This window comes from Vombatus ursinus, unplaced genomic scaffold (genome assembly GCF_900497805.2).
Source record: "Vombatus ursinus unplaced genomic scaffold, bare-nosed wombat genome assembly UNPS02009205.1, whole genome shotgun sequence".
In the NCBI taxonomy this organism is placed as follows: domain Eukaryota; kingdom Metazoa; phylum Chordata; class Mammalia; order Diprotodontia; family Vombatidae; genus Vombatus; species Vombatus ursinus.
This window is the reverse complement of record NW_020948983.1, coordinates 53,070,622-53,098,119: the sequence shown is the minus strand read 5'-3', so window position 1 is coordinate 53,098,119 and position 27,498 is coordinate 53,070,622. Positions and strand designations below refer to the sequence as shown.

Sequence of the window (27,498 nt, the reverse complement as noted above, 5' to 3'; positions counted from 1 at the left end):
AACAACCCTTCCAGGTAGGAGTTATTATCATCCCCATTTTACAGCAGAAGAAAATCAAAGCAGAGGTTAAGTGACTTGCCCAGAGTCACACAGCTAATAAATGTCTGAGGCCAGATTTTACCTCAGGTCTTACTGACTCCAGGCTCATCCTTCTATTCACTGCATCACCTAGCTGCCTCTCTGCAGAGGCAACTGTCTGTGCATAGGTGTGGAAAATGGCATATAATGTCAGATTTTTTTTTTCAACATATTGATTGATTTTGCATATTTTTGTTCTCTTCCTCTTTAAAATTTTTTTTTGTTGTTGTAAGGGATGGCTCTCTGGAAGAGGCTTGGTAAGAGATACACAAGGATATCTAGGTAACTTTTTTAAAAAATCAATTAAAAATCTTCCTAATTAGTTTATTAATCTGTAAAATGGGGCTAATAATACTTGTACTACTTACCTCACAAGGATGTTGAAAAGAAAAAGCTTCCTGAACCTTAATGTGTTATATAAATGCAAGTTACTACTATTCCTCTAGAGAATAAAAAAAAAAAAAAACCCACAGAAAATGTATTCAGTGATTAAAAAAAATTACTAGCTTTCTGGTATTATTTTCTGCTTAGATTATGTTTAACAATTAGTACACCATTTAGAAAATGATTTCTAACCAGTTTTCGACAGTTTTTTAAAGCAACTGAAACAGAGACCAGGTACCTATTTGTTGCTGAGTCGTTTGAGCTATGTCTGACTCTCTGTGACCCATCTGGGGGTTTTCTTGGCAACAATGCTGAAGTGGTTTGCCATTTCCTTCTCCAGCTCTTTTTATATAGTGAGGAACTAAGGCAAACAGGGTAAAGTGACTTGCCCACAGGTCACTTGGCTAGTATGTGTCTGAGGCCAGATTTGAACTCCCAAAAATGAGTCTTCCTGATTCCACTAAGCCACCTAGCTGTCCTGGTACCTATGTCTTCTTCAAAGAAGAAATGGCTAAGAGGGGGTTGGTGGCACAGTGGATAGAGCACCAGTCCTGGATTCAAGAGGATCTGAGTTCAAATCTGACCTCACACACATAACACGTACTAGCTGTATGACCCTGGGCAATTCACTTAACCCCACTGCCTTTAAAAAAGGGGGGGGCATTTTGAACGTAAGTTGGATGAGACTACTTAAGATGAACAAAAATACGTTTTAATATAAAGCTAAAAAGACAATACTTCAGTTTTATTTTTTTTAATTTTAAAGCAGGTCTCCAGAAATGATTACCCACCTAGTCTTTCTTGTCTCCACTCACATTCACTGTATGTCTATCTAGCCCTATCAACCCCCTTCATAAAGCTGCATATAATAATGCATCAAATAAAAACAAAACCTATGACTGCATCAGGTTCAAAAGGAATGTATTTCATGCAAATACCATAAATAGGTAAGAGGAACAATTTATTTAATTCCTTTTATACCCATTATAACATCCTTTCAGCTCTAGATATGTGGGTATTTGCTGATTTGACTGGTGTTAACAGCTTTGCAGATGGTCACTTGCTCACTGACATGTCAAAGAGTTCTAATTTACTTTACTCTTTATAGTACTGGCAGTGTCACCCCAGGAGGAAAGACAGGTGAAATATTTTGCAAGGAATTCTTTTGTAATTACTTGCAAGATACTGTCAATGTCAGTTCCAGAGGTAGTGATTCTGAATAGACTTGGAATCAATGTCACAAGCTGGGTGACCTTGAACAAGTCATTTAACTTCTAAAAAGCCCAGTTTTCTCATTAGTAAAAGTGTGATGATAATAATACCTGAAGTGGAAAGACTTGGCATAGAGGACTTAGGTTCTGATTCCTGTACTTTACTGCCTAGGGGATCAGAAGATTTCTCAATATCTCTTCTAAATCCCATGATGCTATTATGTAAGGCATTATTTATTATTCCACCCAAAATCTAGAGTCATCAACATAAATTTGATTGGTTTAAAATTAGAGCAAGACAGTGACAACATTTCATCTACCATGCATAAATAATTAATCCTATCCTTTAAGATAGCAAGAAGGAAAAAAATTTTGCCCTGCCTTCTGGAAGACTGGAAAACAGATGCTTTTCAGCAGATTAAGTACTCAAATCTGGGGGGAGCAAATATAACACAAAATAATCCATTATTCCACCTAGGCGACTTCTCATCTTGGTAATATAAACTTATTCGTGCTACCATCAAAAAAAGCAATAGTTGGTACTGTTTCTTCACATGAATTCTCTAAGAGTGTCCATTTTCAACAATGGCCACAAAAAAAAAAATTACAGAATCTAAAGAATATACCTGATCAAAAGATGTTCCCAAAATCTAAAATTCAAGGAGAATAAAAAACCACAAGTGTACTACATCACATCTTCTAACATTCTTCTTAAAAGTTACCTCTGTCAGGATACTTTAAAGTTCCCAAAACATAAAAAGTCTCCTCAGTTTTAACAGTCTAAATAACTTATACATTTCAAAAACTTCACAAATTTCTATAAAGATACTATTGATATTAGTTACCAGTCTCTGAACCCTGAACATTTCTCTGGGTCAGATGTCTGATAAAAGGAAATTAAGTGTCCTTCAAATAATAAAAAGAAAAGTATTACATAATTACAGTCTAGCACAGTGTTTTACAGAGTGTGGCAAAATGAATAATCCTTGATTTTGAAGTATACACCATAAAGATAATTACTATTTACATCATCTAACCCTGCAGAATTCAACATAAAGTAAGTCTCGAGCCCCATTTAAACTCTAAGAAGACATTTTTGAAAGATAGTTTCTTTTATAAGACACTTAGGCTGCATGAACTCTAAGGGTAAGAGTAAGGCTCTGGTATAATATTCCTTCTTATTGCTCCCATTCTAAAAAAGGATTTTTCTTTCAATAAAGGCATACTTAGACACCCATCGAGCAATGGTACCTCAAGGTATCAGGCACCATGCACTCTACTCTTTCACCCTGAAAGCTTACAAACCAGAGAAATCCAAGATTTCTTATGTACAAATACAGTATCAATATCTGACCATCTTAAAATAGTGAGATGGTTAAGAATCCTATGATTCTATGATTCAAGGATTTCCTGAATTTAATTATTAATTTAATTGCTAATCACTGAAACAGGCAGAATCCTGTTAAAACAACCAGATCAAGTTATATAGCACCACTCTAGAACAACTAAAAGACAGAATGTTTGGATGGGAAGCCAAAGTAAAACACACCTTAATTCATTATTATAAAGTAGAATCGTCCTAATCAAGTATGAGGAGCCATTTTTAAGGACAAAACATTTCACGGATCCCCATACAGTATTCACTGTTCATACACTTTTTCTCAATGACAAAAAGCTATGACAATTTTAATTAATTTGTTTTTAAACATAACAGCTAAAGCTGAAATGAATCTATCTATATATATACATATAATGTATCTGTAGTCCTGCTATTTAGTCTAAAGATGACATGTATATTTTATAGATTTTCATACCCCTTGCAATAAGTCCAGGGGTCCAAACGTTAAGAAAAGTTCGAATGGGAAAAAAAATCTTAAAGCAATAACTTGAGACATTGGTTCTACAGATCCAAGTAACTAGCAACACCATCAACAGTTTTTAAAGCAGAAGGAAGCAAATCCTGAGGCAAGATGTAAAGATGCTGTCCTACCTAGTGGCTAGAAATCACCCTTACTGCTAAATATGTCTGCCAAATATTACAAATTTTTTCTTGTTTCAGCAAAAGAATATTTCAGTTGAAAACTCTCTAAAGTTACACAATTTAAATACAGTACTTCATTTTGATTCTGTTAATTTCTCAAGACAGGCTATATTTTCTATACCTCTTTTCTATTAACAAATTGAAATTTGACTGGTTGAGACGAAACTGACTCACTATGGCATTATCTGTTCACTTCCACTTTTCCCTTTTTTAGACTGAGTATGTATTCAAAGGCATTATTCATCCTAACATTTGGTATGATTTTCTTTAAAAACAGGATAACAAGTGTGAAAATTCCATCACTTTGGATTACAACTAGTTTAGTAAAGATTAGCATTGGGAATTTTACTATTTTTCAGGTTTGAATTCCCATGTTTAATTCCCATGTAGTGAAGAGAGTGCTGGACTTGATGTCAGGAAGACCTAAGTCTGAATTCTGCCTCAGACACTTAACTCACTGTGTGCACAGGACAAACAAGCCACTTCATCTCTCGGCCTCAATTTCCTCATTTGTAAGATGAGAGGGCTGGACCCAAGGACCTCAGAAGTCCCTTCTAGCTCTAAATGTAAGATTCTATGAGCCCAAAGATTTTAAGGCTAAATTTACACATCGAAAATACTTGTTTAAATTTGTTCCCTTTTGCAGAAGAACTGCAACACCCAACCGTAAAATAAACTAACCTGCAATCTTTACAGAGAAAAAAAATCTGGTTTAACAAAAACAAGCATAATAGCACACCTCTGCTCCAACAAACTTCAGATTTTGGTCAAATAATAGGTTTCCTTAGACTACGATAGATTTCTCTTTGTGCTGATGTGAATTTTTTTTTTTAAAGAAAGCAAATCAACATTTCAAAAATCTAGTGTTTTGACAAGGGAAAAAAAAAACTTTATAAAGGGTTCTGCATCCTGTTACCCTGTCTCCAGTCTGAAATAAGAAACTAAGTCATATTATTTCAGCTTATAGTTTTTTCCTGTAACACACGACTTTCCTATAACACACTACTTAGTGTTTTTTTATTTTAAATTCACGTCCTTTTTTAAAAATGCAAACAACTAACAGATAATCTCGAAGATGACACACAAAGGCTGAAGCGGCATCACCAGTGCCCTCTACCAGGAAGTAATCAGAGCAGCTTCAATGGTGCAAAGTACAGACAATAAGGAGGTACTACCGTCGACCCAAGTGGCACCAATTCTTAAACTACACGATTTTTAAAAGCCTAGAAATAAATGTTCCGGCATTTCTGTAACACCTGTACTAAAGAATTCAAGAACACGGTGTTCCTTCTTGGGTTCCCCATACGTTATGTAAAGATCCCCTTCCTCAAAAAGAGATAAAACATATGACCTTACCACCCCTCCAAGAAAAGAAAAGAAAAAGGCAGTTTTGTTTTCTTTTTCAAAAGCAGCCTACTTATTTTTAAAACTTCGTGAAGCGTGGCTCGGATAAAGAATCCAATGCCCCACCGCCCTGAACTTTGTGAATAATGACTCAAAGGCTCCCTGGGCTGCCCCCCTCGCCCTGGACAGGGGGCTCGGGATGCCTGAGCTTCACGGGCGAGTGAAAGGAGTCCATCTCGGTGGAGAAGTGGTGGACAGGGGTCACTGGAGAGCGCCCCCCCCGCCCCATGTGCCAGACAACAAGAACCGTCCTAGGGGCCACCGCCAGAAGGGCCGAGACAAAGCTGGCCTGGGGGGAGGGGAAGGGGAGCGAGGCGCTGGCTCTTCCTGCCCCGGGTCCGAGGAGAGGATGACCAACGCCGGGAAGCGGCGCACGTGTGGTCCTGCAGCGGGGTGCGGGGAGACAGAGGGGGCGGGAGGAGCCTGACGGACGGGGGGGAGGTGGCGCAGGAAGGGCTTTGTACAAACTCTGTAGAAGGAGGACAGGGCGAGGGGGGCGCCCAGATACAAAGAGAAGGGGGGGGGTCTCAGACATACGCGCGCGCACACACACGCCCCGACAGTCGTCTCCCCAGTCCGAGGGGGCGCCCCAAAGGCGAGTCCCGGCGCCTCCTCCCCGGGCCGGGACGAAACAAAGGAGGCTCGGCCCTAGCCTGGGCCTGGCCGGGCTCCCCGCACCCACGCACCCTCTTCCCCCCACCCCCTGCGCGGGCCAGGCCCGGCGGAGCCGCGGCCTCGGGTGAAGGCAGAGCGAGCCGCCCGGGGCCGGCGGGGCGGCACTCACCGCTGCAGCACCAGGACGACGGGGAGCCGTTGGGGAACTTGGCCGAGTCCGGGACAATGCAGACGCTGGAGCTGAGGTGAGGGCACTCCATGGCCGGGGGAGGGGGTCAGGGGGAGGAAGCGGCGGCTCCGGGAGCTGGAGGGCTGGGGGCGGGGGAGGGGGGCAGCGGCAGCGGTTCGGTCTCCGTTCCCTCTCCGCCCGGCGCTCTGGAGGCGGTGGCGGTTGCGTCCCACAGCCCTCCGCGTCAAAGACAACTGTGCGATCCGGCGCCGGGTTTTCCCGCGCGCCCCGCTGGTCTTTCCGACAGCCCGTTCCGGAGGACGGGAAACTCCGAGCTCCGGGTTCTCTGAGCCGCTCCCACGGGGGCGGGGGCAGACGCGGACGGCGAGGCGGGCTAGGGGCCTCCATCCACTCGGCTCCGCCCTCCCTCCACCCCACCCAGCTCCGCCCTTGTCCTGGCGTGAGCCCCCAGCGCACGCCAGAGCGCAGGGGGGAGGGGCTTGAGAGAGTGCTGCGGAAAAGTTAGCCCTCGAAGTCCCTGGTTTCCCCAGTTCAGGTAACGCGGACCAGAGGAGTCTTGGGGCACAATGTAACCCCTTAATTCGTGAGCTTCTCCCTCTTACCCAGAAAGCTGGGAGTCCTGAAAATTTGCAGTGATGTCTGCATCAAGGGAAATGAATGAATCAAGGCATAACCACCCTTACAATCATGTCTTGACAATATTAGGATCAATCCTCTGATGTTCAAAACCCTTCATGACTTGTCCCCTTCCTACCTTTCCAGGCTTTTTACTCCTTATATGTCACCTTGGACTCTGATCCAGTGACACTGGCGTCATTGCCTTTCTTTGAACAAAACACTCCCTGGCATTTTCACTGGCTGCCCCTCTCTACCTGGAATGCTCTCCCTCCTCTCCACCTCCTGGCTACTTTTAAGTGCAGGCTAGAATCCTACCTTCTACAGAAAGCTTTTCTGATCCTCCTTAGTTCTAGCACCTTCCCTTTGTCATTTATTTTCCAGTTCATCCTGTGTGTATCTTTTTTGTACATATTTGCTTTCATGTTGTCTCCCCCTTCAGACAGTGAGCCCCCAGGGAATAGGGACTATCATGCCCTTCTTTGCATCCCCCACAATGCCTAGCATATAGTAGGCACTAAACAAAGTTCAGTGACTGAATGAAGATCAGGATTTGGAGGGACCTTCGGGATCGTCTTCCTTGTTTCACAGATGATAGGACATCTGCCAAAGATGGTACTTGCGAACCATAGCCTTTTCTGGAAATCTCACCATTTGGGCATTTGATCATAAAAGTGAGTGATACATTGATGATATATTGAGATGCATATTATGATGATTGCTCATTATAACCCATCACTGCACTGGAAAAACATATCCTTGAATGTGTCAACACCAACACCCTTCTGCAAATATGTGACCCAGAAAGTTAATCCTGAAGAAGCAGCATGGTAGGTTTCATCTGGGCATACTTCATTTAGAAACGCTCAGGACCCCTCAAATGGAGAAGGGGATAAACAAGGCATCTTACACATTATCTGGCTCTGCTGGATCAGATTTGCCATGATACCTAATCCACCAGTCTTGGTTATGAAGTAAGTTTGTCCATCCCAGGATCTATTATTCGGCTATCTCCTTGGATACAAATAAAGAACACTATTAAATGATTCTCTTCATGTTATCTTTAAATATTAACAGTTGATGAAGTCTGTGGTAGACCCTGGTAAAAGAGACAGAAAAGGAAATACCTGACCTTGAGGGCCTTAAAATCTAGCAAGTGCAAAGCTACCAAAATGAGCAGATGAGATTGAATTACAGCTCTGCTCCTTATGACCTCTAGGACCTTGGACAACTCACTCTTTCTGGCCTTGTTTCCTCATCTCTGGGCCCTTCCAGATACAAAACTGTGAGAGTAAGTTCACTATAAGTTAACAGGATAAATTTCACGGAGGTGATATGACTTGGGCCTTGATGGATGGTGGTAGAATGTGGATAGGTGGAAAAGAAGGGATAGAATAGGACTTGGTGAGGGAGGGGCAGTTAAGAAGAGTATGAATGAGGGTAATCCAGTGACTGTAGCTTCTGTTACAATAATAATAATGATGATATTTTTACATGGATCTGTGCTTTACAAAATGCTTTCCTCACAGAATTTCCAAGGGTAGGTTAGGTAGCTATAAATACTCGTGTATTGTAGGCGAAAAAAAACCAAGGCCCAGAGAAATGACTTGCTTATGGTCAAATGGTCAATTAAAAAGCATTTATTAATCATTTACTATGTGCCAAACGCTGATAGATGGAAATGGCACTGGAGCTAAGATTTGTTGGTAACTGGGAATTCTCTGTGGCAGAAGTAAGGAGGGAATGTATTTCAGGCATGAGGGGACAGCCTGTGCAAAGATAGAGAGAAGGAACTTTCTGTGAAGAATAGCAAGAAGGAACGCACGAAGAAGAGCAATGAGTAATAAGTTTGGAAAAGCATACTGGAGAAAGGTTAGGAAAGGATTTATTTAAATGCCCAATAAAAGAGTTTGTATTTGAGTGCCAGGACAATGTGGAAACAGCCAGTGGAACTTATCGGACAGGGGAGTGACATGACTAGAATGGAGCTTTAGGAGTAGCCACATGGGCTGCTGTGTAAAGGACAGATTGAAAAGAAAGAAACTTGAGGCATAGAAACCAATTAAAAAAGTGGTAGGAAAGAAATTCAAAGCTTTGTACAATGATTGCAAGTCCAGTAAGCTTTCTGCACGGTGGCAGTCTTTAAATTCTATACCAAGTCACATTCAGCAAGGGTGTCATTGTGCACGATGAGGCTGGGCCCTCTGGAAGTGGCCGTCAAAGTAGGAAGCTAATCCCATGAGGGCTTCTCGAACAGTGCCAGAAATGTAGCTGCTTTGGGTAAGTAGTACATTTAAAAAAATATCATTATCATTTTTTGACTCAAAGACATGGCTCATTGTAAAAATAAGATTACAACACGAAGCTAGAGGGAGGAGGGAGCGATCAAGCAAAGAGGGAGAGGGTGGGGGACTGGCTTGGTTGATTTACTGACTGATGTTGCAATCCTTTGGGTAAAAGGAGAACAGGAAGAAAGGACAGGAAATGATTAACTAGAAGGGGGCTGTATAGGAGTTAGAGTTGGGAATCTCCTTGGGGCCACTGTTCCTGACTGCTACTGACCTCTGAGCTGTGACTTCATTCTATCCCCCCCTACTGTGACTTGGTTTATGCCCCCTTCCATCCTTCACTCCCACCCCCGATGAACGTGGTGTATATCCCTGACAGCTATCTGCCACCTCTCTCCTCCCCCTCCCCCCAAGTTGCTTGGGTTCTCGAATTTAACCAAGTCTACTCAATAACTTGACAGATTTTATCTGCTTGTTAGAGGAAGTCATGGTTCTGTAGTAATAATGACAGAAAGTAAATGATCCAGTACAGAGGAGAGAAGGGAGAGAGGAAGAAAGTAATACAATATTTGGCCTTTGCTGCCAATGTAGCATTCCCGAACCAAGCTCCCTCACAGAGTGATCTCATGTACTCTGAATTCCTATTGCATGTCCCCCCTCCCAACAGATTTCACAGAATTTCAGAGTTGGAAGGGACCTCAAAGGACACAAAGTCTGACCTATATTTGAATTCTACAATGTACTTCGACAAGGGATCATCGAGTCTTTGCCTGAAGATTTCCAATGAGTAGGAACCCACTACTTCTAGAATTAGCCCTTCCTACTCTTGGATAGCATTAATTGTTAGGAAAAAACAAAACTCACCTTTTTACAGCTTCTACCAATTACTTCTTTTGCCCTCTGGGACCAAGCAAAACAAGTCTAATCTTTCCATATAAGAGCCCTTCAGAAACTTGGATAGCTATTATCCCCCACCAATGCCTTTTCTAGGTAAATAACCCCAGTTTCTTCAGGTGGTCCTCATATGGTAAGACTCTCAGCCTCCTTTCCATCCTACTTGCCCTCTCTTCTGGATCCTCTCCAGCTTATGGATACCCCTTTTCAAAATTGGTGCCCAAGACACAGGTCTTCTACAGAAAGATTCACTTTCCCATAATGCTGTGGACCCACAGTGAGTACATAGAAAGTAGGAATTCTGAAAGGATGAACCATGTGGAGGACAGAGCAACTTCTAGGGAGGTGGCAGAAATGAGGAAGGTGAGCCAGCTGCAATAGCTGGAGGCCACTCAAGACTCCTGATCAGAAGTGACTGAGGCAAGCTGGAAGCAATAGGTACATTTACATATTCTCCTGCAAGAGTAGAAGTTCCATGAGGAGACAGGGAATGTGTCTTAATAATTATTTTTAATCTCCTTCAACATTTAGCACAGTGTTTTATCCATATCAGGATTCTATTTGTTGAGGACATTGAAAGAATGTTACTTTCCACACCATTCATTTGATAGTTAATCCTGGGTATTGCTTTTGACATCTTTTCAGTTGAATTGTTATTTAACTTTTTTATGTTCACAGAATCATCTATTTAAAACCGGAATGAACCTCAAGACTAAGCTAGTCTATCCCCTTCATTTTATACATGAGGAAAATGAGACCCCATGAGGTGAAGGGACTTGTTTAAATCACATTGCTAGTGAATAGAAGAGTCAAGATTTGAATCCAGAGCCTCAGACTCTCGATCCAGCATACTTCCTTTTGGTGTCTTGTTTTACCAAATGGGTTAGAAAATCCTGGAAGTCAGGAACTGGATTTACACATCTTGGTATCCCCATGCTAGAGCAATGCTTTATATTAATAGATTAAATATCTGTTTTTGGTTGGTTGTTCCTCTAAAAAGCAGGTGAGCAGGTAGAAAAGAGAATCTTGTGCCTTTCCTGCCTTACCACCACCCCTAAAAAAAAAAAAAAAGGCTTTAGGGATAGATTACACATTGTCTTAAGAAAGGCTTAGGGCTGCATTAAGAGAAGAATTCATTAGAACAATGGGTGAGCAAATGTGTAAAACCAGAGGCTGGCCAGGCAAGAGCACTCTGGGAAATCCTTTTTTCAGTGAGTAATTTCTTCGGCAGAGTTTAATCCAACGTTCAGTTTGTTTTTGTTGGTCCAAATCCCTTTGGCCCTGAGAATTGCTAGCAAACATCGCAGTGCTCTCTGGTGGTGAGGAGTCAACCTCAAACTAAGTATAATGAAACTACATAGCAGAAATGATTGACTCATCATGCCTGGGGGAAGAGTCTTGGAACACGTAGCCTATCATTTAAAACCGTGGAGGGGGAGGAGAGAGGGATGGTTCTACGATACAGACATTGGCAGGGGTTATTGGGCTTTGTCTGTTTGTTTTAGTGGTTGGGCTGCACCGGTTGAGAGGGAAGGAATATGTATTTTAAACAAACAAACAAAAAAAAATGGGCTTTCTATCCTTAAGCATTTTAAGAATTTGGGGTAAGCCCTGTGTAGTGGGCGGAGTGGATAGAAGGGTAATGATGAAAAAGGGAGGCCTGGAGTTTTCTATTTCCTCTCTGCACTCCTTGGCTTGCAGGTGTGCAGCCTCAAGACTCCATTTATCTAGGTTAGACCTTGTTCAGGCTGAGGAGGAAACTGAGTTACAGCAGCCTAAACTCATGTAAGAAGGACTGGCGCCTCAAGCCAATTTAATCATTCACAGTGAGGAATTCTCTTCCCAACAGAGAATCCAATTGGGAAAACAACATTCAGTTTTGGCACCTAATTCAATGCCTGGCACAAAGTAATCAATCAATAATCTTTTCCATTGTGCCAGGCACTGTGCTGGGTGGGGATACAAAGACAACAAATAAAACAATCCTTACCAGAAAGAAACTTACATTCTAGCAGGGAAGACAACAAGGAGGCATTTATTAAATGTCTATCGAAGCAAAGCACAGAGCAGGTTGGTAAGTATAAATCACTGGAGAGGTCTGATCACATCACTCTCTGGTGCTCCTGACATTTGGTCTAAGTGGTCTCTACCTTCAGCCAGTGCTGCAAACAGATGAAACCAAATTTATTTCCAGATTCCCAATTTTCAGTGGTCAATATTTACATCCAAACATCCTTGATGACTTTAGGGATTTGCTTGGAACTCCCAGATGACTGAGAGCCTTGGCCTATTTACTAGAAAATACCCTACACTTAGAGCAATCCCTCTCTCTCTTTTCACATGGCTTTACTTTTTTAATCCAGAATCCAATCAGAGTCCAATCAGGTGGTGGTGGTGGTTTTTACAATGCTGTCCAATGATACCTGAAGAGCAGGGGCCTAGTAATGATCTTGGAATGACTTCTGAATTATCAAAGAAATACTCCATTATGGTTAGTGTAGGTTGTTTTTCTTTAAGGTTCACTTGCACTTAAATTATCTCATTTGATCCTCACAGCAATCCTATGAGGTTGGTAGAACAGATACTATTTCCCTGTTTTACTGACTGAAAAACAGTAGCTCAGGAAACTTACAAGAAGCAATGTTACATAGTGACAAGAATTCTGTTCTCATAGGGAGCTTCCAGAGTGATTGATGGCTTTCTGACTTTGAACAGGCTCTTTACCCATTTCATAGGCATGTATAGATTTAGGGCTGGGAGGGCCCTTAAAGGTTATGGTGGAGGCAGATAGGTGGTGCAGTGGATAGAGCGCTGGCCCTGAAGTCAGGAGGACCTGAGTTCAAACCCTGGGCAAGTCACTTAACCCTAATTGCCTTAAAAGAAAAAAAAAAAAGGTTATGGTGGTGCAGTGGATAGAGAGGGTGGCCTAGAATCAGGAAGACCTGAGTTTAAATCTGATCTCAGATATTTACTAGCTGTGTGACCTTGGGCAAGTCACTTAACCTTGTTTGCCTCAGTTTCCTCATCTGTCAAATGAACTGAAGAAGGAAATGGCAAACCACTTAAGTATCTTTGCCAAGAAAACCCCAAATGGGGTCATGAAGGGTCAAACACAACTGAAAACAACGAAACAACAACAAACAAGCATACTTGATGTTATTTTCTACTCACTAGTCATCTTCTCACTAACTGCCTTGCTGGTATTCTAAAGTAACACCTTTACCCCACTTCCAGTTCTGGAACTATAGTCAAATATATTCTGTCATTGCTCATTCAAAGGATGTCATTCTAATCACTTATAACTCCACACAATATCTCTGTAACTTCCCAAATCAAAATACCCCTCTGTGGCCACCCCTCCTTTGTATATGTTATCTCCCTTTATTAAAATGTAAGGGCCTTGAGGGCAAGGACTCTTTGCTCTTGTATTTTACCCTCAGAACCTAGCATCATGCTTGGCACATAGTAAACACTTAATAAATGCTTTTTTAATTTATTTTATTCATTCATCATAGATTAGAGTTGGGAGAGACCTTAGAGGTCATCTAGATCCTCATTTTACGGATGAGGAAACTGAGGTCCAAAAAAGGCTAAGTGACTTGGCTAAGATTGCACAGGTAATGTGACAGATCCAAAATTTGAACTAAGCTCCTCTAATTCCAAACATTTCATTTAACATATGAGGAAACTGAGGCCCAAAGATTAAATGACTTGTCCAGGTCATACAATTTACCAAACAACCAAACTAGGATTCAAACCCAGGTCCTCTAACTCCAAATTCCATGATCTTTCCTCTGTACTATGCTATCTCCCATCTCTAACAATAGGGGTTTGAATGAGATGACTTCCTAGGTCTCTTCCAGCACCAAAGAATTATCATTCTTTTTTTTTTCAAAGACATATTATTCTTTGAGTCTGACATCTCTAAGTTTACTGAGTAAGTAGTGGGGCAGCTAAAACTAGAACCTAGGTCTCCTGAGTTCCCAGATAGGCCTGAGACTATCAACCTCATCTATGGGACAATCAGAAGAATTGCCTTCAAGTCCCAGCTTTCTCCATTGTTAGGCTTATGCAAAGCCTCTGCAGTGTGAATGTTAGCCTCCTTTCTGAGTGCTATGAAGGATCTGGTCATGGGCCAATCTAGGCTCCTCCAATTAGTACTAGGCCAGGGAACCTTTACTTTTATTCCCAGGGCTTTCACCTCTCACTGTTTTCTAAATTTCCCTCATGACTCAACTCCATAGAGTTCAGGGTATGTTGAAGAATCAGACACTAGCTTGAGTAAGAAGTTATGGCAATATGACTAATATGGAAATAGGTTTTACATGATTGCACATATATAACCTATATCAAATTGCTTACTGTTTGCGGGGGAGGGAAGGGAGGGAGAAAATTTGAAACTCAAAATTTTATATAAAAAATGAATGTTAAAAATTGTCTTTACATGTAATTAGAAAAAATAAAATAGTGTTTAAAAGGAGAAGAGGTTATGGAAGTAGCAGCAACAAGAGGAGACGGGAGTCCCTTCAGAACTTAGAACCTGGGGAGCCCTCTGGACGGTCTTGGCCTCTGAGCCAGTTGATTCCCCAGGCTCAGAGTTGTAGCACTCAACCCCTGCCCATCCTTCCTCCTTTCTACTGCAGTAGCAACCTTCACCAAATGAACAAGTTCTTCCTTCCTCTTTATCCCTGTCTCTACTTACCCTAGACCTCCAAAAGTTCATTTTCTAAGGTTTATTTAGAGATAGAGACTAGACTTGTAATTTCATTGAGATAGGAAATTCCCTGAATGAAGAAACTTCCTTCACCAATGCAGTTTGGCACCCTGTCCACAAATTAGGGTCTGTCCTCTGGACTTCTGTAGAGAACTATTGAGAATAACCTACTGTGTTAGGTTGGAGGAAGAAGAAAGATTGTAGAGAGAAAGAAGGATAATTTACAAGGGAAAAAGAATATAAAAATTCAGAAATAATCAATTAGTATTAAAAAAGCAGCATGTTAGAGTAGATAGAGAGCTGGCCAGGAAGACCTAGGTTCAAGCCCTACCTCTGACACAAATGAACTGTGTGATCCTGGGCAAGTCCCTTAATCCTTTAGTGCTCTAGGTAACTCTCTAAGGCGATAGGTTGCAGAGAAGGTGCTGACCTGCATTGGTAGAGTTTTCTTACCTGGGAGATCCCCATACCAATGAAATCATAGTGCAATGTTCTGTCCTTATCCCTATACTAAATAAAAGTTAAAGTTACAAGAAACCACTCAATCCCAAAACTGCATGGTGTCAACTCTGACTACTGACCTCCTTAGTTTCCTTTATATCCCAATTAAAATCCTACCTTTTAGAGGAAGCCTTACCCAACCTCTCTTAATTAACATGCCTTACCCCTGTTAATTATTTCATACTTATCTTGTATATAGCTTGCATTGTGTATATTTGTTTGCATGTTGTTTCTCCCATTAGAATGTAAGCTCAGCTCCTTAAGGGCAGGGACTGTCTTTTGCCTCTTTTTGTATCTCCTGCACTTAGCACAGTGCCTGGCACATAATGGGCACTTAATAAATGTTTATTAAATTGAATTGAATATTGAATCAACTTCTAAACCATTCTTTCAAACTATAGTTCCCCAGGCTTAGTATGACCTGTCATGATTTTATACCTGGAACCTAATTGAGCTTAACCAAATTTTAGCTCACTGGTTGATTTTACAATCCCAGGCTCATCCTTAAGCTATTGGAAAGCCTGACTATATGCATATAAATAAACTGCAATTTGGCCCTAGGGCAAGGATTCTTAATTTTTTAGGTGTCATAGACCTGTTTGGCAGTCTGGTAAAGCCTCTGGACCCCTCCTCAGAATGGTGGGTTTTTTAAAAAAATTAAACCATCATAATTAAAGTGAATACTAAACTTCACTTAGAGGCTAAATAAAGATGTAATTTTTTTTTTCCCATTCAAGTCCCTTGGGGTTCCATGGACCGCATGTTAAAAATCTCTGCCCTGGAGGGACGTGTGAGGCCCAAGAGAGATTTTTTTAGAAAACTGGGGTGTTTTGCCAAGCTTTTGGATCTATGGGAAGTGCCAATAGATGAGAAATATACCACCTGGATGTCATAGAACAGATAACACCAGACTACGGATTTACCCTGACCCTACTTAGTGTCTTTAACAATGATCTTTCTGAAGATGAGAGAAATAGATTTTTGTCCCTGGATCTTGGGCAAACTTTTATGTGAGGCCATAAGTTGTATTATAAAGGGGAGGCTTCAGAGTGGAGGCAACACAGGGAAATTGAACTACCCATCTCTGCCCTGATATGACAGGCCTCATGTCAGAAGAGAAACTTTTTCACCAGACACAGGGATAGCCACATCACCTGGGAGCTGTGGGAAACTGCAGGCAGAGTTCTATCCATAGGAGTTACATGACTGGCAGGCATCAACTGGAAGATGACCCACAGATGGCAGGGAACTCCAGGGGGAGCAATCATCACCCGACTGGAAGCCGCAGGTGACACAAAAGGCACCAACTGCTGGGAGCCCTACTTAATGCAGGATTATAAATGACTGAAGCTATATAGGTATCTGAGGAAGAGTTGTTCTTGGACAGGTCACAATGTTTTTCATGATTTCTGTTAGGACTTTTATTTATTTCTTTGGCCTGTAAAATAAATCATCTTCCTTCTTGAATTTTGTGCATGTAGGCTTGCGAGTGGAGCTAATGACAACACACTGGTTAAGATAATTTACTGAAGTTCTCAGATTTTCTAGATAGGGATAATTAGATGAGAAATCCCTTACAGGGTGCTAGGGCCCTTCATATCAAGTGAAAGCCTCTAGCACAAAGAGTATGTTTGGCAGGTTTGGGCTATCTGGATCATCAGATAAGCTATCTAGATAGCTTCCTTCACTCTCCCCAAAGTGGGGGAGGAGATAAAAAAAATATCACGTATAATTAAAGTCTAAAGGGTAGCACAGGATAGAGAACCCACCTTGGAGGGAGAAAGACATTCTGCCTCTGGTTCTTACTACAAAACACTTAACCTTCTAGGGCCTCAGTTTCTTCATGTATAAAATGGCTAAACTAAAAGAACTGAGTCAAATTTGTAAGACTGCAAGTTATTCCCCAATTGGTAAATGATTGTCAGAGGATATGAACAGGCAATTTTCAAAAGAAGAAATCAAAGCTATCTATAGTCATGTGAAAAAATGCTCTAAATCATTATTGATTAGAGAAATGCAAATTAAAACAATTCTGGGGTACCACCTCACACCCATCAGATTGGCTAATGTGATAGAAAAGGAGAATGACAAATGTTGGAGGAAATGTGGGAAAAGTGGGACACTAATGCACTGTTGGTAGAGTTGTGAGCTGATACAACCATTCTGGAGAGAAATTTGGAACTATGACTAAACTGTAACATACACACACACACACACACACACACACACACACATACTCACACACATCCTGTGACCCAGCAATACCACTACAAGGACCATATCCCAAAGAGACTTAAAAAAAGGAAAAAGGACCTCTATGTACAAAAATATTTATAGCAGCTCTTTTTATGGTGGAAAAAATTGGAAATTGAGGTGATGCTTTTCAATTAGGGAATGGCTGAACAAGTTGTGGAATATGATTGTGATGGAATACTGTTGTGCTATACGAAATGACAAGCAGGATGGTTTCAGAAAAACCTTGGAAAATTTATATGAACTGATACAAAGTGAAGTGAGCAGAACCAGGAGAACATTGTACATAGTAACAACAATATTGTACAATGATCAGCTGTGAATGACTTAGCTATTCTCAGCAATCCAAGATAGTTCTGATGGACCTATGATGAAAAATGCTATCCACCTCCAGAGAAAGAACTTACGGAATCTGAATGTAGATTGAAGCATACTTTTAAACTTCCTTTATTTTTCTTGGGGTTTTTTGTGTATTGTCTTTTGCAACATAACTAATATGGAAATGTGTTTTGGATGATTGCACATAGATAACCTGTATCAAATTGCTTACCATCTCAAGGAGGAGAGAGAGGAAGGAGAGAATTTGGAATTTAAATGTTTAAAAAATGAATGTTAAAAATTGTCTTTACATGTAATTGGAAAAAAAATTTTAATGGTTAGACTGGATGGTCTCTGAGATCCCTTCCAACTACAGATCAAAGATCTTTCTAAAAGACCTGGATTCAAGTCCTGCCTCTGTCACATGATAGCTGAGTGACCATAGGCAAATCACATCATCTCTCCATACCCTAGGCATCTGTCTGTAAGTTTTTGGGTGAGTTGCTAATCAGCATAAGTAGAGAAAGCTTCCTACATTAAAGAAATCCTAGATCTGGACCTCTCTGACCTTCCCTTCCCCCATTAAGGTTTATAATCCTAATACCTATAACCCCAATACAATGACTCTCCCAAACTATACAAAGAGCCTTCCTTTCCATCATAGTTACTCTTTCTCATGTTAAGGTTATTTTTTTCTGGTAGCTAGATACCTCCATTAACAAATCCTTTGGGAACAAACCTCCTTTTCAAGGAAACAGGGGCCTTCTGAGTCAGGTTTCTGTGGCAGTGTTCCCACTAGATGTTCTAGTGGGCCGGCCGTACATGACAAAAATACCTCTGTGCACAGCTAGTCTTTGTTGGGGCAGGACTATGGGCAAATAGGGCCAGCCCTAGGCAAGATTGTGAAATCAGAAAGTTTCTCTCTGACTCTTCCCAGTTTCCCTGTTCTGTAAACTTTTCTCCTTTGAGTTGGCTGACTTTTCCCTAAATCTGGCCCTGCCTTATCAAAACAAGAAAGACCCTGATATCAGTCATTCACACTTGTTGGTTAAGGGACTGATGTTAACATTCCTTGATAAAACACACTTTTAGTATGGAGGCATTTTATACCTGCTCTTGCTTCTGTCTTGAATTCCCCTTTAAGGGTTCTGTTTCTAATTTTGATATTTGAGGCACCATCAAGGAAGACCAGTTAGGGCGAAAGGGCTTCTTAAATGGCAACGGACACCTTTATGGGTAAAAATAGGTTGGGTTTTATTAGGTTGAGTGCAGTGGGGATAAGGGAAGGAGGCAGAAGGGACTGACTAAAGTCTATGCCCTGAGAAGGCTTTCTTTTCTTGGCTGAGCCCAGTTTCGCTTCTTTTCCCCTTTAACCCCATCAATCTAACTCAACTCCTTTCCTCTCTTCCCCTTTTTTTCTTACTTTCTCAAGACTCTCAGATCCTTATTTTGTGTTTCCTAACACCAATTTCATAAAAAGATACTTTGCTGTGCTCTAATTCTGAGAAAATCAATAATCCACATAGGGTGGATTCAGGTTAGCCAGAAAACTCCATTCCCCAAATATACTGAACTAAGAAGAATTTCCAGAACTTCCCAGATTCTACAATATTTCAAATGTGGTCTCTATTTTGGGGGAGGGGAATTCCCCTTCTGCATTTCATTAATAGCCAGAGAAAACTGGGAAGTGTGTAGGTGAATTGCCTGGGGTGGTTAACATAAAAGCATTTTGCTTTAGGTCCAGGAGTGTTATAAGGCCCAAATAAGATAAAGGATGTAAAGCATTTTGCACACCTTAAATCACTATATAAATGTCAGTTATTATTGTTGTTGCTGTTAGCCTCCAGTCACCAGGTCTTCTTTCTGATGATGACTTCCTTCTCTGAGCCTCCTATTGCACCCCTGCAGAGCTCAAATAAAGTTTATAGAGCAATGCAGGGGTGTGCTAGGTAATGTTTCACAACTGCCCTGTCCAGGAAAAAAAAAAGTATGTATTCTGCATTATTAACACATTCTTAAGTCTAGACAACCAATGAAACAAATAATTAAACAAAACAATAAATCAAGCCCTGATTTGTTGAAATTGCCAATTTCAGAGGTGTAAATGCCCATACTGAATATTTAGCAATCTCTGTTTAGGGGTGTGCCCCACCACACTTCTGCTTAGGGAGGTTATTCTATGAGGGGCACATTTGCAAAGTGAGCCATGATACTTTTTGGAGAAGACACCAGAATATGTCAAAGGATGGCTGAAAAACACTCTGGAGGAGATGTTGAAACAGCACCTGTCCATTGGCCTTGCAATGACCAGGCTGTGAAGTATCTAGTAGAGATTTATCTAGCTGCCAACTAAAAGTCACTGAAGAGCCCATAAATGTAACAAGTGATTGATAGTTGTTATAATCTTCTCACATGGTGGGAGACTAAGGTAGTAAGCAGAGAAAGATAGAATCCACCTGGTTGGGAGTAGGAGTAGGAATCCCCTTCTAATACATGTTTTGGGCATGCCTGGGAAACACTCAGAAGACTGGGTGGGTGAAGTTGAGATTTCAGACCAATCTGCCACTCTGGAGTTTTAAAACTGACATTGTTAAATTTCTTTCTCCTGTAGTAAAAAGGCCACTTAACTCATGTAAATGAATGATCCTTTTGCAAGGTTGGGAAAGATATTAAAAACTTGCAAGAATGGGGGGGTTGGGCCTAACTAGTTATGAATCATAATGGTATTAAATCACACCCTTAGATAAAAATCCCAGGCAGAAACCCAAGAAAGCAACTACAGAATTGTTTTCTAAGAATACTCAGATGATTGTGAGCAAATTCCCAAGACTAGACCTTGCACTATGTGGGAGTGAACTATTCAGAATAGCTCAAACTTGAAAGGCCACCTGGTGATTTTAACAGCTAATGCACCACAAGTAAATTATCTGGCCCTACCACGGAAGAGGCACATGAAGCACTGATCTTGCCTGTGTCGAGGGGAAGCATAGTGCTAAATTTATACATAAAGAGGTAAAACTGTTTTCTACTTATAGACGCAGCATGGTATAACTGAATGAACTCAGGTTTGGGTGTCAGCAAAGCTAGGGTTGAAAACCCCAATCTGCTACTAAAAATATGACCTAGAGCAAGTGAATTAACTTCCTTCCCTGAGCCTCAGTTTCTTTATCTATAAAATTTAAAAGTTGGACCAGAAGATTTCTATGGTTTTTTTCCTTTAAACCTACAAGCCTTCAGAGACATACAAGTTTACTCCGTGTAATAGGTAAGCCCACCCCCACAAACTTAGTTTGATTCTTTTCCTGTAGCTGAAGGAAGCTGTCTCCCCAGAACTTGATTGACCCAGGAGGCTAAGGCTCAAATCACCTGCCTCGCTATTGACTTAGCCTGCTGGAGTCCTCAAACAGTAAAGATGTGGCTTCCTGTTCACCTCCGGCATTAAAAGGGCCGGCCCACATGGAGTTGGAGCCCTTCTGACTTGGCAGATGTCCCAATGACTCAGGAATCACCACACCCTGCCCTGCTAACCGTATACATTTCCACGTGGAGACCAGGGGGAAGCGTCTACTTGGGCTGAGTGCTATGTCCTTGTTGAATTTCCTTTCTATGATATGGCTAAGTAAACCTTTTTTTTTTTAAATAAATTATGAAATGAGTCACTAGTGGACCTGGGGTCCATGAACTTTTTTTTTTAAGGTACTTTGGTTACTGTATTTCAATATAATTGGGTTCCTTTATTTTCTTATGTATTTTATTTTTTAAGCATTTAAAAATATTATTCTGAGGAGTCCATAGGTTTCACCAGATTGCCAAAGGGGTCCATGATACAAAAATGGTTAAGAACCCCTGTATTAGTGTCTCATTTCTCCAATATAGAATCTAAACTATCAAGGCACCTGCATTTATCCGGCCCAACCCACTCCACCTTTTAAGGGAAAAGAAGAAGGGAAATTAGCATGTTGTGATTATAATTTTTAAAGCCATCAACACTAATAATCAATGTATTTGTGGAATCAGAGGGATAATTGCAAACATGTGTTGCAATTAAGTCATCAAGAAAATTCTAATGAGGCTAGTTGAAACTGTAAGTAGCAGAAAAAAAATGCAATTTAATACCATTGTCACCTAAAGAACAATAGCAGGAAAAGACATAAAAAACAACATCAAAACATCCATCTGCCTTTAGAGCCAAACAGCTGAGACTTTAAAGTTTAAAATGGAGAATGTTTTACAGTTTGCTTATAATAAAACCTCTACAAAGGAAATTTACATTTGCTAGAAGCATTTAACCACATCTATGTTGATCCCTGTTAGATTAAGAGTCTCCCAATATGCACAACCTAATCTTCTCTGTAGTATTAACAGTGTTGGGAATTCAGTGGAATGAGCACTACATTAGCAGTCAGGAAACCTGGGTTCTTCTAGTCTTTATCCTGCTCTCAGACATCAAGCCAGTAAAATGAGACCATTGGGCTAAATGGCTTTGAAGGTCCTTCTCAGCTTTAACTTTGTGTTCCTGGTCTAGTTTACTCCATTCTCCGATTAACTAGTGGTTCCTGATGCTGACCATTAGAGGGCAGAACTAGCTACCTGATTTATTCAACGGTGAAGACTCCTTGACTTTGTATTCCACGAATTCAGAATTCCATAGAATTCAGATATGGGCTAGACTGAAGTTTGCTTTTGCACCAACTCCTAAAAAAGAATGTGGTAAGCAAACTGATAATGTAAACAAAATCGCAGAAGGAGTATTTAGCCATTCATTTAAGAGAATCAACTCTTTTCTAGGACCTTAGCAGCATCTGTTCCTGTATTATCAAGCAGTATGTTAATTATAAATGAATCTTCTTTATTTAGGCAAGCACTTTATTAGCTGTTAGTTCACCTTACTGTATATACAGCAAAATGTGGATTAACAGCGTTTGTACTCATCATCATAATAGCTCATGTTTATAAAGAGCTTTTACTGTGATAGATGGGAAAGTTGATTGGGAAGGGGGTACAAAGCTTTTTTTAACTCTGGGTTACAAAAACAAATCCTCTTGTTTTGACCTTTGTTTAAAAAAAATCTTTCTAAAATATGAGTCTACTTACTTTCCTTCAAGGAAATTTAGGTTTTAGTCCTGGAATTCATTCACTATGTCACCTTAGGCAAGTCATCCTTTCTGGACCTGAATTACCATTTTTGTAAAATAAAGGTTGGATTGTATGATATCTAAAGTCCAGTTCTGTCATTCAATGAGATCTTTATTTATTTATTTTAAATTAATTTATTTATTTTTAGTTATCAACATTCACTTCCACAAGATTTTGAGTTCCAAATTTTCTCCCTATCTCATCCCTCCCCCACCCCAAGATGGCATGCATTCTGAATATCCCTTCCCTTAATCTGCCTTCCCTTCTATCTCTCACCCCCCCTTCTCTTATACCTTTCCCCTTCAATTTTCCTGTAGGGCAGGATAGATTTCTATACCTCATTTCCTGTATATCTTATTACTATTCAATGAGATCTTGACTGTATGAATCATTATTTGATGATTGAAGTTCATTTAGTGCCTCAGTGTTATTATTCAAACATCATTTATGAGGAGACAGTATAGACATAGATGTAGAAGGTATATGAAGGTGGGCACGTTGGGTACTGATTCCAGTGCCAGTCATAGGCCAAAGTGTCAAATGTCATAGGATATAGATTTAGAACTGGAATTGCCCTTAGAAGCCATCTAACACAAACCTCTCATGTTAGAGAGGAGGAAACAGAGGCACAGAAGTTAAAAAACTTGCCCAATGTCATACAATATAATGACAGAGTCAGAATTTGAACACAGGTCCTCTGATTCCAAATGTGGTCCTCAAGCCACTGTTAATGTCATGTACCACAATGCAAAGGGGAGCGTGCACTATGGAATTTTGGAATGAAATATAAACAGTGAGTTTTTCTTAGAGGATGGGAAAGATGTTGGCTCAGGTAGACCTTTCCCTACTGGCAACTCCCTTGGTCCTAATTCTATGTACTCACTCCAATACAACAAACATTTATTAAGTGTGATAAGCTGGGAGCAATATAAAGGTTAGATGAAGACAAGGAATTTAGAGTCTTATAAATGCTTGTTGATTGATTGAATTAAAAGAAAGAATCTTCTGTGAACTACTCAAATATCCCCAGAGAAGTGAATTGATTTGCCCAGTCATAAAGTCAGCCAGTGGCAAGGCTAAGATTTGAACCCAAGCCTTTTTACTCACAAACCTGTTCTCTGGCCACAATACCACACTGCCTCCCTTATGTTCCATAGAAAGTTTGATACAAGAGTTGAAACTTGGTTGAATAAAAAAATCCATTCCTCATTAAATCTATAAATTCTATCTTTGTTGTTGTTCAGTTGTTTCAGTCATGTACAACTCTTTGTGAACTCATTTGGGGTTTTTTTGGCAAAGATACTGGAGTGGTTTGCCATTTCCTTCTCTAGTTTATTTTAAAGATGAAGAAACTGAGAAAACAGGGTTAAATGACTTGCCCAGGGTCACACAGTTAATAAGTATCTGATGTCAGATTTGAACTCAGGAAGATGAGTCTTCCTGATTCCAGCCCTGGCATTCTATCCACTGTGCCACCTAGCTGCACCATAAATTCTGTCTAGACAAGACTTAAGTTAGCTCATGAGACTGTGTTCCTAACTCTTAGAATGTAATTTCTCATTTCTTGTTTGAGTGTCTAGTAGAAGTATATCTAGAATTTTACACTCCAGGATGCTAGGGTTTTGGCTTAATCAGCCTCCTTTATTAAAGCAAAGCAGGCATTTCCCTAACTCTCCACTATCATTACCTTGCCCTCTCCTTGAAAGCATTAGTGTCTCTTTAAATACAGGAGAGTAGAGTGAGATGAGAAGTCCTAGAAGGCCAGATATAGAAGAAAGAAGCCCTAACAATCTCCTCGTCAGATATAATGGTGTAAGATCATTTGTAGAGTTGGGACTGGGTGATACTTTAAATATCATGTAGTCTAACCCATTCTCATTTTACAGATGAGGAAAGTGAGGCCAGAGAAGAAAGGTGACTTGTCCTAGGTCACACATAAATAAATGGCAGAGCTCAGATTTGAACTTAGGTCTTCTGACTCCAAATGCACTCTTTCCATGGCACTGTACTGGCTCTCATGTCTGATGGTGATGCATTCCAGCATATAGCCAGGGCTAGATCTTCTCCTAAGAGGAATTTTTCGGGAAAAAATTTGCGCAACTCAGGAGTTGAGAGGCAGTACCAATTGTGGTGAAAACTAGAGTGGGGCAGAGAAATAAAGATCTTCACCAATGAGCAGAGGAGGATGAAGACCCATGAATTAATGATAGGTTATCAAAATGGGGAGCCAAATGAAGGTGAAAGTTGAAATGTATGCAAATAACTCAGGAAAGATAACCTGGTGTGACAGATAAAGAGTAGGCCTTTAGGACAAGGGAACTGCCATGGTATCTCTGTGTGTTTAAGGTCTCCTAAACCCTTAGAATTGGTATTCATCCACCCATCCATCCATCTGTTCATTCAGCAATTATTTATTGAGCACCTGAGACACTTTTCTCCAAACCTCAGTTTTCTGATATGTAAAATGAGGAAGTTTTTTTTTTCCTATATCAGAGATTCTTAACCTGAGGTTCACAGACCACCAGGGTATCCATGGATAGATTTCAGGGGATCCATGAACTAGGATAGGAAAATAATTCCATCTTTATAGTCCACTATCTTCTGATTGAAATTTAACATTCCGTTTACTTATCTAAAAATATTATTGAGAAGGGGTCCATGGACTTCACCAGACTGCCAAAGGGGTCTAGGACACAAAAAAGTTTAAATGATCTCTAAAGCATCTCTCCGCCTCTGATTTCATGATTTTGTAGCATAGCATTTCTTCTCCTATCACTATTTCTGCAGAGGTTCTTAAATCTTCATTGGATAAATTCTCAGTTCCTATCCACAACTCACAGAGCACCCACTGGGAATACAAAGTCCTTCCCAAGTCCTTCCTTCAGAGGAAATGGAAACAAATACTGACCTGTATTTACCATGCCCTAAATGACTTTAGGAGAAAGGGAATTATCATACCAAACAGTTCACGTTTTAAACCACCTTCAATGACAGTCAACTTTTTCTGGGTTTTGTTTTATTTTGACTAGCTTTCAAGACATTTTCCCAACCCTTTTCATACTTACTGGGGCAAGAGGGATGGATCATCTGATCACTGAAAGAATCAGCAGCCTGATGAAGTACAAGTTTTGTAGGGCATGTTTAATTTGTATTGATACATATTGTATTAAGTTACTTCCCTCCCCCCGGGTCTGACCATGCTAATCTGGTAACAAGTCTATGGACTGATGCTAATTTTAAGTACTAGCAGCCTGGGTGTGACTGTAAAAGTAAAAAATGGCAATTTCTAGAACACACCAAAAGTGATAATAATGACAATTGACATTTATACAGCAGTTTAAGGATCACAGAGAGCTTCACACATGTTGTCTCATGGAAACCTCACAACCTCTCTGGGAGGTAGATACTTAAGTACTTTAGGTGGTAGTATTCATGTTTTTAAAGATGAGGAAAATAGGGTTCTAAGAAATTAAATTACTTTCCCAGGGTCACACAGGTAGAAAGTATCACAGGCAGGATTTGAAGCCAGGTCTCCTCAACTCCTTATCCAGCATGGCAATCACTACACCATACACAGCCGGTCAAACCTATGTTGTCTTTCCAGGTAGTGACCTAGAAAGGCCGTATGGTCATGTCACTGATATATCTGGAGATCTCTTCTTGAAACTGCCTTCAGACTTGCAAAAGTTCTTCACCTGGGGTCTGTAGACAGATTTCAGAGGGTCATGAACTTACATGGGAAAAAAATTCCATTTTTATTTTCACTAATCCCTAACTGAAATATAGCATTTCCTTTCGTTGTTTAAAACCATTATTCTGATACTGCCAACAGACTGTCAGAGAGGTCCATGAGACAAAAAAAGGTTAAGAACCCTTCGTCTAACCTAGTTGATGAGTTGATTTGTCACAGTCCTGCAGCTAATCAGTGAAAGAGGAGACCTTCGATTCAGATCTCCTCCCAGTCCAGGGTTCTTTTTGTTAAACTATGTAGCCTCTCATTTAATTTTGTTATAGTGGCCTGGCATTTTGAGCACGTGCACAGAGTAAGTGGCCTTCCCAATTTGGTGGAAATAACCTTGCTTAATCAAAAATGAATTTTCAGACTTGTCACTTTTCCTTTTTCTTGCTTGGTTTATGATGTGTTAGGAGAGGACAGGCAAGCATTGGATATGGGAAAATAAGATGCAAGAACAGGTTTAGTTCAGCCTAAATTTTTTAAAATTAACTTTTGAAAAAAAAGGTTTTTATTGATGCCTTTTGTTTTTTACATGAGTCATTTCCAGATGTATATTTAGTCACTCACCTGGATTCTTTCTCTTATAACAAAAAAGAAGGAAAACATTTAAGGAAAACCAATTGACATAGTGACTTCGTCTGAGAGTCTGCGTGACCACACCCATAGCCCCTGCCTCTCTAAGGAAAGTAGTGATGTACATTTCTTTTCTCTGAAAGTCATAGTACATTTGATAGTTCCCTCACCAGCTCCTAAAACTAGATTTTTGTAGAGGAAATGAAATAATGCCAGCAAAGATAGGTAACTGAGACTCCACCATCCTTAATAAAAATAAAATTGCTAATACTAATGTTTTATGTATCAGTAGTACTTTTTTTTTTTTTTTTTTTTAGAGTTTGACCACATGCCTCATTTCGTTTGATCCTCACAACAACCCGAAGAGCTAATAGGGGCAGGTATTATTAACTTCATTTGATAGGTATAGAAACGGAGACGCAGAAAGATGAACTGACTTACCTGAGGTGATACTGTTAACAGCAAGCAGAGCCAGGACTAGGAGGAGTCAGATCTCAACTGATTTCCTTAAAATTACAGTAGCAGACTCCAGGGTATGAGACTAATA

The 27,498-nt window shown here is 40.4% G+C and overlaps 2 protein-coding genes across 2 annotated transcripts in view; one reads left to right on the top strand and one right to left on the bottom strand.

Annotated features, from left to right (window-relative positions):
* USP3 (ubiquitin specific peptidase 3) overlaps positions 1 to 6,058 on the bottom strand; it is a 102,228-nt gene extending 96,170 nt beyond the window's left edge. Inside the window, exon 1 of the mRNA XM_027851567.1 lies at positions 5,903 to 6,058. Coding sequence (XP_027707368.1) covers positions 5,903 to 5,993 — 91 coding nt within the window. The 5' untranslated portion in view covers positions 5,994 to 6,058. The remainder of the gene's footprint in view (positions 1 to 5,902) is intronic.
* The window catches only part of CA12 (carbonic anhydrase 12), a 227,137-nt gene continuing 205,586 nt past the window's right edge, over positions 5,948 to 27,498 (top strand). The window contains exon 1 of the mRNA XM_027851576.1: positions 5,948 to 5,978. The gene's annotated coding sequence lies outside the window, so the exon portion shown is untranslated. The remainder of the gene's footprint in view (positions 5,979 to 27,498) is intronic.